The sequence below is a fragment of the Pteropus alecto genome, unplaced genomic scaffold (genome assembly GCF_000325575.1).
Source record: "Pteropus alecto unplaced genomic scaffold, ASM32557v1 scaffold71, whole genome shotgun sequence".
NCBI lineage: Eukaryota > Metazoa > Chordata > Mammalia > Chiroptera > Pteropodidae > Pteropus > Pteropus alecto.
The window spans coordinates 11,773,661-11,789,286 of record NW_006433024.1 but is presented as its reverse complement, the minus strand read 5'-3'; the positions used below and the strand labels follow the sequence as shown (position 1 = coordinate 11,789,286).

General features: G+C 43.9%; 1 protein-coding gene across 2 annotated transcripts in view; it reads left to right on the top strand.

Annotated features, from left to right (window-relative positions):
* PAMR1 (peptidase domain containing associated with muscle regeneration 1) overlaps nt 1–8,991 on the top strand; it is a 141,381-nt gene extending 132,390 nt beyond the window's left edge. For both annotated transcript variants that reach the window (XM_025044130.1, XM_006908033.3), the window contains 5 exons: nt 176–388; nt 2,158–2,224; nt 5,390–5,622; nt 6,559–6,851; nt 8,208–8,991. In XM_025044130.1, coding sequence (XP_024899898.1) covers nt 176–388; nt 2,158–2,224; nt 5,390–5,622; nt 6,559–6,851; nt 8,208–8,744 — 1,343 coding nt within the window. In that variant the 3' untranslated portion in view covers nt 8,745–8,991. The remainder of the gene's footprint in view (nt 1–175; nt 389–2,157; nt 2,225–5,389; nt 5,623–6,558; nt 6,852–8,207) is intronic.
* The last annotated feature ends 6,635 nt before the right edge of the window (nt 8,992–15,626 follow it).

The following is a 15,626-nucleotide window of genomic DNA, read 5'->3' as shown; positions in this document are numbered from 1 at the left end:
GGTGTCTAATACATGCATTTTCTATTACGAGTTTTCTCTTGGTAATTCCGTTGAGTGCCATGATTAGCAGGCTACGTATCACCGCATTTTTTAATTCAATGACACGTGTAAAGATTCGATTCTGAAATGGAACGCTTCAGACATTTAAAAGCTCTTCTTTTATTCTCTCTTTTAGTTGTTGAAGAAAGAAACTGCTCAGACCCTGGGGGCCCGGTCAATGGGTACAAGAAAATAACGGGAGGCCCTGGGCTCCTCGGTGGGCGCTATGCGAAAATTGGCACTATCATGTCCTTCTTTTGTAACAACTCGTATGTTCTCAGTGGCAATGAGAAGAGAACTTGCCAGCAGAATGGGGAGTGGTCAGGAAAACAGCCCATATGCATAAAAGGTAACTTGCAAAGATTTCTGATGTCTGTAGAAAGAGTTGGAGTTGCTAGACTTTTTGGTACCTCTCATATACATGTTTCTGAGCCCCGAGAAAATGCCTTTCTCTCTTATTCAGTTCTTACTGGAACTATATATTAATCTTAGGTTGGCAACCATCTCTGAAAACATTTGTTTCTGTTTTGGATCACCAGAGGACCTGCTTATCCTAATCACAACATCTTGAGGCGACCGAGAAGAGTGATGCAGTTATCAGAGCAGTTTAGGACAGATGACAGGGCTGAATTTTATGTGTACAAATCCAAGGAAAGAATTGCAGTAATCCATATGCATTTCTATAGCTACATTTATCTATTCTCTATACAACATTAAGTTAATGTAAAAAATAAAAGGACAAAATAGACACATCAGGCCTGCCAGCTTCTAGGGAGGAAAGTTTGAGATGTTAAAATGTGAAGATGTTAAGAACATCATTAAAAGACAGTAAATCCTTGAACATTCAAGACAGAGTTCTAGGAACACACGAATAGTATATGTTCAGAGCAAGGAGTGATCAGTATCGCCTGAAGTAGGGAGACTTATAGGAAGCAAGTAGGATTGGAGCCAGTCTGGGAGGCTGGGAAGGATTTGTAGAGGTGAAGAGAAATTGGGATGATATTCCAGTCTGAAGACAAAGGAGAAGTGAAAGAATCATGTAAACTCAAAATGAGGCAATCTGGGAGCTAAATTTAAAAAGGTGGTTTGGGACCAGAAAAAATGGAACATTGCACGGAGAAGTTCGGCCCTTACCCCTTGGTAGTGAGGATGCTAGTTTCTTACTGAATTAATCGACTTAGTTGCTCCAGGTCAATAGCCTCCTCTCTTTGGGGGGGCAGGTCACAATGATCTGGCTGTTTCCAGGGAAGAAAAGCATGTCCTTGGCCTAGATTATCCAGATAATTGCCTCAATCCTCCACTTTCCCTTCTGGGTGTTTGTCAATAAAGCCAAATCATGGGAAAGGAATGAAAGAGAATGGTTTGTGAAAGGAATAAATCACTTTAGACTTTAGCCAGAAGCGACCTTCATCCCTACCCGCACAGACTCTGATTCTTGATTTCATTAAGTATGGAAATGGTGTTACATATGTCCTTGGAAATTTTTGTCAACTCTTCTCTTACAAGTTAATGCAACCAAGGTTCCCCTGCTAATTAGACGAATGTTGGCTGCTTGATTGAGAGAGTGAGATGGGTAGGATTCCTTTTCACTTGTGAAGAAAGACTTCAACAAAATTAAACTGGGCTTTGAGTTGCCCTCAAATGATTGTTAGGAGCCTTAATTGCAGAGAAGGGACATGGAGGAATCAGTAACTCAAGACTTATTATCCATGCTTAACACTGCTGTTTGCTTTTAGATGAGAACCTGATAATTCCCTGTGTTGGGCTAGATGTTAGAACCTTCACTTTGACTTTTATTCCATTTTGATCATTTGCTAAATACTATTTATGTGAACAGATAATCCTAGTCTTTAACTGCCAGGGTTCCAAATCACCCACGGGAAGCATCTTTTCAAGAGGTGTTTTACCTGGGTTCTTTGGAGGGGTGTCAATTTCGATGAAAGGCAGCATGTTCTTTTGCTAACGGAGCTGTGCAAGCTTGGCTGACATGTCCCACCTCTGAGAGCCTAGGGTATGTGCACCCAGTGTCCAGGAAGGGCGGTCAGGTATGAATCTGAACTAAATAATGTGAACAGTTAATATGGAAAAGACTCTGCAGCATTGTCTCTATTTTCCTAGCCTGCCGAGAACCAAAGATCTCAGACCTGGTGAGACGGAGAGTTCTTCCAATGCAGGTTCAGTCAAGGTGAGGTTGAAACACTGGAACTCTGCTTTAAAGGCGAATGAATGTTCCCCTCCCACCCGCTCTCCCCACTTGTGTTCAGCCAAAGACAGTCTGGGGTTTCTTGGGGACATTCAGTGCTGACTGGCCATGAAAGAATAGGGCTTGTTAGATGGTGGCTTGTTAGCCATCTGCCTTCAGCCAAGAGGTAGCAACTGTTGGAAGATGTACAGATTTAACTGGATCATGGGGAGAGTAGGTGGCTGGTGGGAAGCGAGACCTTAAGATGATCTTTGAAGAACTGGATTTTACTACTTTAGTCTTCTTGAAATTTCTATTGAAATTTTATTATGGCAGCTTCTAGGGAAATGACATTGCTGCCACATGCAGCCAGCTATGGGAAGGTCTTCTTGGTAGTAAACAAACCAGGTGAGGCAGGCTGGTGGAGCCCGGGAACTAAAAATAAATGACCAGCCCTGATGAGGGCTGTGATCCCTCAGGTAAACGCACCCAGCCTTTCTCCTGGAAAGAGAGAGAGAGGATCCACCTGCTGGGGAGAGAATAGGCCCGTTTCTACTCCTCCTCCCCTTATTTTGTACGAAATCCTGTTCTCATCTCCTCTCCTACCATTCTCCCCGTCACTCTCTCCACCCCAGCCAGCTGGTGGAGCCGCCTTTGCCTCTATCCCTCCGAGCACAGTCCTGCTTCAGAACCTTTGCACTCGTGGCTCTTTCTTTCTGTCTGGGACCTGCTTTCGCTGGGTTTCCACCAGCCTTAATAACTCACTTCGTTCAGTTCTCTGCTCGGTTTTTACCTGGCAGAAAGACTTCCCCCAACTGTCCTTTAAAAAATCGCAACCCCGCCTGCACCGTGACTGCCGAGCTGGCTGCTGTGCTCGGTCCGTGCTCTCTGGCCTTCACGGTGCTTCACTTTGCATCTCAGCTTCCATCTCCACCTGTTGTCTTACATGTAGTTTTTGGTTTATTTCTTCCATTTTTGTCTCCCCTTTGCCCCGCCAAAAAAATATAAAAGTTACAAGTGCAGAAACATTATCTGTTTATTTATGCCGAATGAAGTTCTGGTGCTAGAACAGTGCCTGCCCCACAGTCGGCACCTTATAAATTTTTATTGAATGAATGAATTGGATTGACAAACGGGGGTTCAAGACCAGGTCGACCTCTCTTTAGTGCTGGATATTCTTGGGCAAGTTTCTAAACTTGCTGAGCTTTTTATTTCCTCATTTCAAAAATAAGGATGATCATAACTACATCTGTCTCTGGGGATTGTCATAAGGATTAAATGTAACACTAACTTTAATTGAGTGTTTGCTTTGTGCCTGTTGTTCTCCTGAGTGCTTTCCATGCATTAGTTCATTTAATCCTTACTGCAACCTCTAATGTAGTCTTAATAGTACCATTTAGTATAGGTTTTATTACAGTTTTTATCACAGATGGGTAAATTGAGGCTCAGAGAAGTTAAGTAACTGGTCCAAGGTCACATTGCTGGAAGAAATGGCAAAGGCAGGATACAAATCCAGGGTTTTCAGGATCTGGAGTCTTCAGGGTGTGCTCCCTTATGCACTAAGCTTTAACGACGCCTTATGTAAAGGCCGTAGCAAAACACCTTGCTCAAATGAACACCCTTAAGTAGTAGCTATTGTTTTTACAAATAGTTAACCGTGAATCCCAGTAACTAGAATTGGCCTCAGCCAAGTGACCTGAAATGTCCTTAAATCGGAATATTCATCAGTCTCTCACCTTTCTTCTTGCTATCTCAGTGCATTTCTGTATCTCCCTTTTCAGGGAAGGCATTTCCTAGGGAACAGTGGCAATGGAATCCAGATTCTGCCCCCTGTTTCTGATCTTTGTGATTCATCTAGGGCTGGATTCCCATGAAGTGGGTTAAACCTGATACACCTGTTCTTCACAAGGAGCCATCTTGTAGAATAGATCCCGGGCTTTTAAAGAAGCCCACCGGGCTTTGCATTTTTAAAGCAATTGCAATGGGAGGTTAGGTGACAAGGTGTCAGGTATCACATGTAGATGAGAAAGCAAGCCTAAAACTTACTTTTAAGGAGCTTTCTGAAAGATAGGCTGCTGGAGCTGGGATATGCTTATCTCTGGCAGCCAGGCTTACCCAGGAACCCCCTAAGGCAGTGTATACCTTCAACAGATGGGCTAAAGATGAGCTTGTTTGCAAGTCCAGTAGCTCCCTGAACTGCGGACCTGGTTCTAACCAAGAGCTAAAGATTTGTTGAATGAAATCGATGTGGATGGAATATTTGCTCTGAGCAAAGCATTGTAGAGACACATGAAACAGATTGTTTAAGATGGTATCAGATTGGTGCACAGAGACACCAGGGTAGGAATTGTGACTGCTAAGTGCTGCCTTGGGTGCCGTCTTGGCTTCCTGTGTGCCCTCCAGTACTCCCACTTACCTCTCTGGGCTTCCATTCTCCTTCATTAAACAGGGATTAGAACATTGAAGGGAATTCTACCTTTCCAGTTAACAGTCATTGTGTACCAGTATGAAATGAACACAAGCTGTATAATGTGTGTACACCTCCCCCAAGAATCCCCAAGCGGTCCCTGGGGGCTTCAACATCAGGGCTCTTTTAAAAAGCCTTTTCGCATTTACACACATTGCTCCCTATTTTTCCCAGTCAATGTGCCCTGAGAGAAGGTTCTATTCTCTGAGGTGTGCTAATTATGTCTGCTAATTGCTAAATCGAGCTATTGTATCAACACAGTTTAGTTCAAGTCAATTCCTGATATTGCCCCATTATGATAATGGTTAGAGAAAAAAATATGCCCGGATTTCTCTCATTCAAATTAACTTCCTTTCCTGTTTAATTTCATAATTAATTTTTTATGTGTGCATGTATAGTATTACTTTTGATAGTAGCTATTATGTCAGATATTATCCTCCTTGCTTAAAATCCTAGGCAGCTGGAGCCATGCCAGAAATGGAAATGGAGGAATAGAATGAAGCTTGAAGTGTGCAGAAGAATTTGCTCAGTGGTAGAGGGGAAGTGTGTGTGTGAGAGAGAGAGACAGCAAGAGAATGAGATAGCTACTGTTTATCCTTCTTCTGTAACCAAGTATCAACATGGGATTGGCACGGAACTAAAAAAGCCAAATGACTCTCTCCTACCCTGCTCTCTCTCTGGGCCTGTGTGTCCCTATGCAGGGAAACACCGTTACACCAGCTATACTCATCAGCTTTCAGCAAGCAGAAACTGCAGAGTGCCCCTACCAAGAAACCAGCCCTTCCTTTTGGAGACCTGCCCACCGGGTACCAACATCTGCACACCCAGCTCCAGTATGAGTGCATCTCACCCTTCTATCGGCGCCTGGGCAGCAGTCGGAGGACTTGTCTGAGAACCGGAAAGTGGAGTGGGCGTGCCCCATCCTGCATTCCTAGTGAGTCAAGGCTTGTCCTTGGGCTGGAGCAGCTTACATCTAACATGACTGCCTATTAAAAGCCATTAACCTCTTCTTGGGAAAAGTTTCCTGTCCAAAGGAATGGTCTTCCAATACTTTCCCTAGCTTGGTAATGTCTGATATTTCACAGGTAGAGCTTCCTTCCTTTGGCTTAAACTTATTACCCAGGAGAAATTATCTCATTAACTCTTAGATAAATTTATTGGGAAGGGGTGCACACATTTTGGTGGATAATTATGTCATAGTCACTTGGAGAAAAGGGAGAGAGCAGTCATTAAACACCTTGTAGGGAGGGTTAAAGGTGCCAGAGGGCTTCTAGCTATGTTATCTTTATTACTCTCTCTAAGCCCTGGTTTTCACCCTCATTATCCAATAGTATTAATTAGGATATTGTTATTATTTAATGAAGTATTAATTGCTCAATAAGGTTATTATGATGATTACTGAGATAATATGTGGAAATGTCTAGAATAATAAGGTCTTACACATACTAAACTGCCTTCCCCATCTTTGTCAAGGAAAACAGTATGGCTTAGTTCATGGTGGTCATTTTTATAATGATAGTCATGATATACTGAGTCTAATTGTTTTTGTACATCATCTTGCCCTGTGAGATGATTGTCATTACTATATCCATTCTGCAGACAAGAAGACTGAGGGACTCTAGGGATTAGGTGACTTTGCCAGTACATGCCTGGGATTGGAAGTCTCCAGTCTTAACCTTAGACTGTAGCACACCATGTCAAGGTGGTTGATTAATATTTAAAGAGAAAAAAAAACAGGTTAGATACTTAGTGGTCATGACAGTCATGGGGCCCACCTTTCGATATTTGTGCTCTTTTAGTTGAGTGACACATTCCTCTTTGGATGGGAAGTTCCGAATTGATCTTATTAGAACTGGTGCTTTTTTCGTAGTCTGTGGGAAAACCGAGAACATCACTGCTCCGAAGACCCAGGGGCTGCGCTGGCCGTGGCAGGCGGCCATCTACAGGAGGACCAGCGGGGTGCATGGTGGCAGCCTGCACAAGGACGAGTGGTTCCTGGTGTGCAGTGGTGCCCTGGTGAATGAGCGTACTGTGGTGGTGGCTGCCCACTGCGTAACTGACCTGGGGAAGGTCACCATGGTCAAGACAGCAGATCTCAAAGTCATCCTGGGGAAATTCTACCGGGATGACGACCGGGAGGAGAAGACCATCCAGAGCTTGCGGGTGAGAGAGGTTCTCTGGTTCAGCAAATTCCTAGCACTGGGAGAGCAATTACTGTGTCAGTCTGGTCACTTTAGCACCCGGCCCAGAACCTGGCATGTAGCAAGTGCTCAATATTTCATGTTAACAAGTACTAGGAAGGGGGCACCTAGAAATATTATGGAGTCTTTCCTCCTCAAATTGTTTTAAAAATAAGATAGTAACTAATATCTGTCATTGCGGTCATCAAAAATTAATCCCCTGTTATTTAGGGCACTGTACTAGGCAGGCTTTGAGGACATAAAGAGGTTTTATCCAAGACAGTTCTAATCAATTTTTAATATTCTTCTCTTTTCCTATCTTCTCCCACCTTCTTTCTCTTCCATCCACCTACCCACCCACCTGTCCATCTGTCTATCCATGCATTCACTGATCCGTCCATCTATCCATCCATCCGTCCATCCGTCCGTCCGTCCATCCATCTGTCCATCCATCCATCCGTTCATCCGTTCATCCATCCATCAGTCTGTTCATTTGTTCATCCATTTATTCATACATCCATCTATCCACTCATCCATCTCTCCATCCATCCATTATTCATCCATCCATTATTGAGCTCCCACAGTATGACGTTCACTGGGGATAGATACAGAACTGAATGAAGCATAGTTTTTGTCCTTTTGAAGAGTCCACAGGCTAGACAGAGAAGTTATTGTGATTAGTTCAACTCGAGAGAAGCCCTGAGAAAATGTGCCCAAATGTAGTTGAAATAATAGAACACATACGTAAAGTATTAGATGTAAGCTCCTAGAAGCCTCCATCAAAGACAGTGATTGGCAAGGATTGGGACAATCAGGGAAGACTTCGTGGACCATTCTGGGTGTAGCTCTGTCTTCCTGGCTTGATGACACATGAAATGTTTACAGCGGACCAGAGATTACAAACTGGTAGCCTGTAGGGGTTAGTGTTTAGATAGTGCTTATATATCATTTTTTAATTAGTTATTCGCCAACATTTAAAAATCAGAAGGTTTCAGATAAAGATCTGGAGTCCGTTTTCTGGTAATGTTAGAATGTCGGTCCATTTCTGCATGGCGGTGGTCAGCTGAAGTGAAGTGGCAACTGCCCACTTTTGACAAGTATGCATCTTATGTTCTGTGGCCTCACTTGTCCACTTTGTTTAACACCATCTACCAGGCCTTTTTAGTTTGCAACCCTGGAAATAGAACGGTTGCTTTCTACTATCCCTTCGGCAAGTGTGTCCAAATAATTACAGCCGTCTCTTAGACATTTCCTCCTGATCATTCAGCCCCAGGGCTTACCTGTTTGTCCACTGTGGAGTTAGCCTCTCACCATTGCCATCTGCTCCTTGCATTCGTAGATTTCTGCAGTCATTTTGCATCCCAACTACGACCCCATCCTGCTGGATGCTGACATCGCCATCCTGAAGCTCCTAGATAAGGCTCGCATCAGCACCCGTGTCCAGCCCATCTGCCTCGCGGCCACTCGGGACCTCAGCACCTCCTTTCAGGAGTCCCACATCACTGTCACTGGCTGGAACATCCTGGCAGACGTGAGGAGCCCCAGCTTCAAAAACGACATGCTGCGCTCGGGGTCGGTCAGGGTGGTGGACTCCCTGCTGTGCGAGGAGAAGCATGATGACCACGGCATCCCAGTGAGCATCACAGACAACATGTTCTGTGCTAGCCGGGACCCTACTGCCCCTTCCGACATCTGCACAGCAGAGACAGGGGGCATCGCAGCTGTTTCCTTCCCGGGACGGGGCTCCCCTGAGCCACACTGGCATCTGGTGGGCCTGGTCAGCTGGAGCTATGACAAAACATGCAGCCACAGCCTCTACACAGCCTTCACCAAGGTGCTGCCTTTTAAAGACTGGATCGAGAGAAACATGAAATGAGCCTCAGGCCCAGTGAGAAGCATTTCCATGCATCCGTCTGTGCATGTGTTGCATGAGGCAGTGCGTACCTGACCTGTGATTCTGTCCGTGAATTTGGCTGAACCAGGACTTCTCATTTCAAGGCTTACACTAGTGGAGGATGAGGAGGAGAACTCACTCTCTGGGAGGCCCCTGCCTCACCGATTGCTCGGACTACTTGGAAAACACCTGCTGGCAAGAACTGAGTTTCTTAAAAAAAAAAAAAAAACGGACTATGTGAGTAGCAAAGAAAACATCCCCATTCAACTGACCCATTCGCCTTCCCTAACTGCCCTTCAGCGGTGCGACTGTCAGTTCTGGCCAAGAGAGGGTTGACCAGGAGGCCCAGGCTTCGTGAGGTCTCTTCCAAGGCTCCAGCCAGACCAAGATCCAGAGAGCCGCCTGTAGGACAGCCCAGGACAGTGGAGCCTGGAGATGACATTGGCTTTTGTGCACATATACACACTACAGTGTGATCTTGTTCCTTCCCGGTCCCCTGTACACATTTTAATAAAACGAGGGTTGGTTTCTGACCTACAGACAAATGTGCTACAGCTCTGATTCCTGCATGCTGCTTCTCTGAGCTACATGTGTCAGGGCCAGTGGCTGGATGGACAGCCCTTTAGAATAGACCCTAAAGGTATAATTCCCAAACAGTGCATATGGCGAAGATGATGCCATCTTTTCAATACCACCCCTTGCAGTTTGCTGGGGCCCGGGCTGGGGGAAGGAGGACATGGGTGTCATCAGATATGGTACAACCAGAGGAAAATAGCAGGAATTAGACGATTTCTAGTGTCCCCTCGGATTCTCATGTTCTAGGTCTAGCACATAACCTTGCTTTGAACCTCCATAAATCTTTAGGACATATTTTCATAGCATCTGAATTGGAATCACCTATTTATTCACACTAGGTGGAGATATGCCACAAAATTGCACCGTTTTCTATAACTTCTGTGATTTTCCTTTCAAGCCCCACCCCCAGCTTTCACTGGATAGTGGAGGAAGAAAATAAATTCAATCCAATGCAATCCCTGAAGTGATCTTTTGGGGAACATTCTTTTTGGGGAGGCTCATTCCTTTATCCTTTCTCTGCTGCTCTCCTTACCAGTTTCTCCCTCTCCAAGATGGTGCCGTGGAGGCTCACGTGACTTCGAGCACCGGGACACAGGATTTCTGAGTCCCTGCTGGTTCATGGGTGTGTTTGATGGGTCTTTCCATTTTCTGGGCACTTTGCTCTCATTGACATTAGGAGGTAGAATCTGTAATGACTGTAACTTGTACGTTCTCTCTGCTTTTTTGGGGCCTGGCAGTCTTCCCTGCTGACTGGCTCCTCCTCAGCTCTGGGTGGCACTGTCACTCCTGAGATGTAGGGGGATGACTCCTCCTTGACCCTGATTCGGGTCACTAAGCCTCATTGCCACAGTGATGACCTTTTCAGGCAGCTCCAGCCAGACTCTCAGTGACCTCTTACTTCCTCGGGGGCCTGTGGGAACTTTTCAGTCTTTTTGGTCCCTAATGAGGGCTGAGACCCAGGGTCAGTGCAGGGCACCCTGGGGACATTTGCCTCCTATAGGCCCAAACAGGAACTTTACTCTTCCTCAACCCATCAGAGAACTTTGACCTCAAGGACTTCAGCCCCGAGACTGGAGGTCAGGACACATTTGTCTTCCAACCTGTTTCCCCATCTCTGTGTCTTTACATAATTCCCTGAGCCAGAGAGAATTTCTGGTACTTTCTCTTTTTGTCAGGCTTTCTTGGGGCTTTCTGTAAGTCACATCCTCCTCCTCTTGCTCATCCCCCACATCCATATGGCTTGATCTAATAGCAATATATTAGTTATCCGTTTCTGAGTACAAAATGGCCAACATTTAGTGGGTTGAAACAAGAAATGTTTATTCTCTCCCAGTTTCAGTGGGTCAGGAATTGGGGAGCTGAGGTTGACATGAGGTGGAAGTCATCTGAGGACTTAACTGGGGCTTGAGCATTGGACTCTGCAAAAATCTCTTAGGTTGCTCAAAGGTTTTTTACTTTTCTTTTCTTTTTTTTCTTTTTCTAAACCTAGAAAGCTTAGATCTGGAGAGGTGTAATGGAAGTCAGATCAAAGAGATCTACATTCAAATTCTTGTTTTTTAACTTCTAAGTGATCTTGGGCAAGTCACCTAATCTCTCTACCTCAGTTTCATCTGTTAGGTGGGCATGATAAAATCTGTCTTTCGTGGTAGCTGTGACGACTGAGATATTGTGTAAGCACCGAACACAGTATGTGGCATGTAGGTTGGTGCCTATGATATTTGGCAGGGGCAGTGCTGTTCAGCTGGTCACAGATCCATAAAGCCTCCACGTCTGCCTTTTTTGGCACATCTCACACGGGTGCCAAGCTCATACTCTCCATTTTTTAACTCAGTCTGACCCCTCACCTGGACCATCATATTCCCTACTTTCCCAACATCCTCTTTACTATTTATTGTCATTTCCATCCTTGCTTTGCAATCAGATTTGGTTTATACTGATGTCATCTCAGCTGTGACTCCGATCCCCTCAGAAGCTGGTCGGGCCCCAAATCTTGGTGACACCACCTTGGACTGCTTGGTTAATAGTCTCATGGCCATTCGCCACCTCCTCTAGATCTTCGTACCCCAACACTGCTCTCATGGGCTGCAAGTACTCAACCACACTAACCCAAGACTCCAAGTCAGGACGAGAATCAGATGCAAGCCCATTTCTTGGGCATATCTGGAGCTGTACGAATGCTGTTCATCTCCCTTTAAAACGTGGCCCTTATATCCTGGGATGCCACTCCAAGGATAAGGAATCTCCTTTCTGCTGGAGATCTGGTGTGTGTATCAGTCAGGGTTTTGTTTTGTTTCAGAGAATCAGAACTTACAAGAGTCATATAGAATAAGGATTACAATGACCACGTATCACATAGGCACTGGTGGAGAAGTCTGTGAGAGGCTGTTGCCTTTGCATCTGGTATTGGACCTGCAGTCAAGTGGGGGAGCAATTGGGAAAGAAATCTGGATATGAAGCTGGCAGAGCAAAGACAAATCAGAACCCATAAGGACAAACAGAAACCCATGGCTGTCCTTTGCTGTCCCCAACCTCAATGATGCAAGTTACTTGCAGGAGGAGCTGGCACCCTTTGCATATAGCTGCACACACACCTGGTCTAGGACACTCAGAGAAATCAGAAGGGGATCTCCAGCAGGTGCCGGAGAAGCTGTGGGCCTGGGTGCTGTCCCACCCCAGCAAGGTGACATTGTGTATAAACTGATGCACCCTACCAGCTTTCAGAGCATAAAGTTGCTTCACTCTCCTTTTCAAATCTCATGGAATTTTCTCTCATGCCCACTCTAACCTAGGACCATACAGGGAAAGGAGTTCAGATGCCCCTAAGTTGATGTGGGACGAAAGCCATCACAGGTCATGGAATATTCATGCTGGAAAAGCGGTTGTCAACTGAGGACACATTCGAGGAGAGCTGAAGAAGCTTCCTGCCTCATCCAGAATAGTTTGATTCTCATTTCCTTTGTAGCAGTAGTTTTGTTTTTTTACATATATGCAGCCCCCAATATCTAATGTTCTATCAGCAAAGCTTTGGTGCTTAAGGGCTGGTCTGCACTTAGAGCTAGGCTGTGGCATTCTCCTATTGAAGATCAATAATTTTACAGAATGCTAATATCAGTCAAGATGATTCTGTGACTATGATGGATCAAGACACGAGCAAGACCACTTTATATCTTGCCTATAAACAGACAAAAGCAAGGTCACCATACAAACCAAAGAATTACCAAATACCCACCTCTTCTAGTTAATACAAGTGACTATTGCTTCTTCACCAATTATGGCTTTAGCCTCGATCTATTCATTCTTTTTTCCAGATAAGATTGTTAGCTGTTTATAGAATGCCCCCTGGTTGCTATGGTTGGGATGCTTCCTGAGATCCAGTCCAGAGCAGAATTCCGCTTCTTTGAAACCTCACCCAAACTACCTAATAGAAACCCAAATCATATAATAGTTTCTTTCTAATAGTCTTTCAGTGAGACACACACAGTTCCCTTTGATGTGCATTCTCCATTTCAAGGAGTGATAAATCTAAGTTGTTGAACTATAGGTGTGTCTCTGGTGATCTTTGGCTGGTTGGCATTGAAAATTATATATACATACATACATATATATAAGTAAGAATCTTGCCTAAATCATATAGACTTCACTTAAATTTTGTGTGCTATATGGTAAAATTTATATGACATAAAATTTAAGTAAAATCTATATGATTTAGGCAAGACACTTACTTTCCTTAGGAGTGGCCAGGTTTACACATTAAGTTGACTTTCCAGAATAAGTGAGTAGTTGAATCACACTGTATTCTCTGATACAAACTCCAACAGGAATTGAGAGGGACAATCCGAGTAGGCCAGCATTTTCAGTTAACTTGTCATTCACAGGATAGTTAGAACTTCAATTTAGTCTCTGGATTGATGTATGGGAAGGAAGTAGGATATTGTTAAGTATAGAAAGATCTTGGAAACTACATAAGATTAAGCATGGAGAGGGCCAGCTTGCAGAAGGTCCAATTATTTCCCAGGATGAACCCTTCATTAGAATGACAGGTCAGATTTGCCAATGAAGGCAAGACCAGTCAAGGTGAGACCAATTGATGGTGGACCTCGAAAGTTAGGATTAATCATTTGGCTTCTTATTGCCCATTTGCAATAATAAAGCTCATTTTTATGTCTCCAGAAGAGTGAAAGGATGGAAGTGGAATTCTAGAAAGGCCCATCAGGCTGGATGTGCTAGACAGAGACAGTGGTTAGAAAACACGGCCTGAGCTCAAATCCAAGGACTGTCGCTTTCATGCTATGACCTTGAGCGTTACCTTTAATCTCTCTCTCATAGTTGCCTCATCTATAAATGTGAGTAAAATGATATGAGGATTCAGTGAGATAATCCATACATGAGTTAAGTAAGTATAACAGTGTCTGACTCACTGCACTTTATAAATATTGGCTGCTTTTATGGTGGTGGTTTTTTTCTCATTCTTCAGGACAAGGAGATTGGAGATTGAGAAACCAGTTATGTGAAACCTTATGAGGAGTACAGAGAGGAAGGGAAGTTTTAGAATGCAGTGGAGGTCCAAGCATGTAGAAACAAGTGTGATGATCCATGGGGTACGGTTGATAACAGGAAAGGATGGGCAGAAAATAAATGGGGCCACGGGTTAGAAGAACCAAGGATGCTGAGAGCAAGGAGCAATGGGATTGTGTCAGTGGGAGTTGTCTGAGACAAAGTGCCAGGGCTTGCAGCGATTTTTTTAAAACACATTTCCCATCTGCATGTGTGTGTGTGTGTATATTGGGGATGGTATGGGCTGGACTTATGAAAAGGGACTAAGCTCAGCTGGACAAGTAGAAAGTCTGCAGCCATCTCACCCCCTCCTTTCTGGCATAATGCCCATTGTCCTCTAGATTTGTAGGTATGGGGTTTGACTGTGAATCTTTTTCCACATCTACCTTCTATATCAGAATATTAGTAAAGATCATCTCTCCCATTCTGAATTTAATAAAGAGTTGTGATTTCATTGATTTTTCTACTTGTCTGTCATTCATTCATCAACAATAATTTATAGAGTGCTTACTATGTGCCAAGGACTGAAATACTGCAGGTGGAACAACTAGACTTGATGCTTTCCCTCAATCTGTAATCTCAGAAATATACGCATGTTTAGAAATCATGATAAGCACTGGGAAGGAAGTTACAGCATGCCCTGAGACTGTATGATATGGGTAACCAACTTCATCTAGAAGGGTTGGGTTAAAAGTTTTGCCTCCCTGGGGAAGCGATGGCTGATTTGAGAAGGAGTTAACTATTAGACAGAGGATGGGAAATGAGGAAGAGCATTACAGACAGAAGACCATGAGCTAAGATGTTGGGAAGGACGGTTCCTGCCATACTGAAGAATGACCAGGACCATGCTCTGTACATATCAAACTCTATGAATTCCTACGTATGCACTAGGAATTATTATTAATGTCATCAAATCATCAGAGATCGCCTTTGGCTTTGACTTTGGGTCCTTGTTGTCCTTCAAACCTGGACATGACTAAAGACCCCCAGTCTCATCCCACGGACACAGTAGCATGTTGTTCTAACAGAGAACTATCTTAAAGACGAGTTAAAAGAATAAAGCTAACAGCCCATTGAAGATGCGAAGAATTGAAGACACTTGAATCTTCACTCCTGCCTTATTTTTTTTTCTCCTTTGGTATCCTGTGAAAATTTTGAGTGAAATACTTGGGATCCCTAGAGCTTGGGGAAGTTTATCTTTTCAGAACTATTGGAAAGAAGAGAACATTTTGGAGTGGCTGGGTAGCAATTTGCGGTCTCTTTTTGCTTTTCTTGGCAGCAGGACCTGCTTTCCCTGGCAGGGCGCTTCCCGGATATGTGATGAGGCTCAGCATTTTAAGAAGACCATCTCAATGGCTGAGTTTGTTAGGGCTCTTCATGTTTGTATTCTAAGTCACCAAGTGACTTGTGTACTAGGTTTGATGGAGAACTTTGTCAACAAGAAAAAAAGAGCCAGTAGATAAAAAGTAGGAACTGGCTTTCTCAGGTGAAGAATAATGTTAGAAATTAAATTCTCAGAGGAAAAAAAAAACAGCATTATTTTCCTGAACTTATGATTTCTAGGAAAAGCTAATTTTAAATGGAAGAGAAAAAATGTTATTAATCCTTGTTTGGAAAGGGGAATGGGATGTTACAAATAAAACAATATCCAGGTGCTAATAAATGAAACCGCCAAGTGAATTGAGATCCTTCTAATTTACTGTCATTATGAAAGGCATAATTCAGCCTTTGATT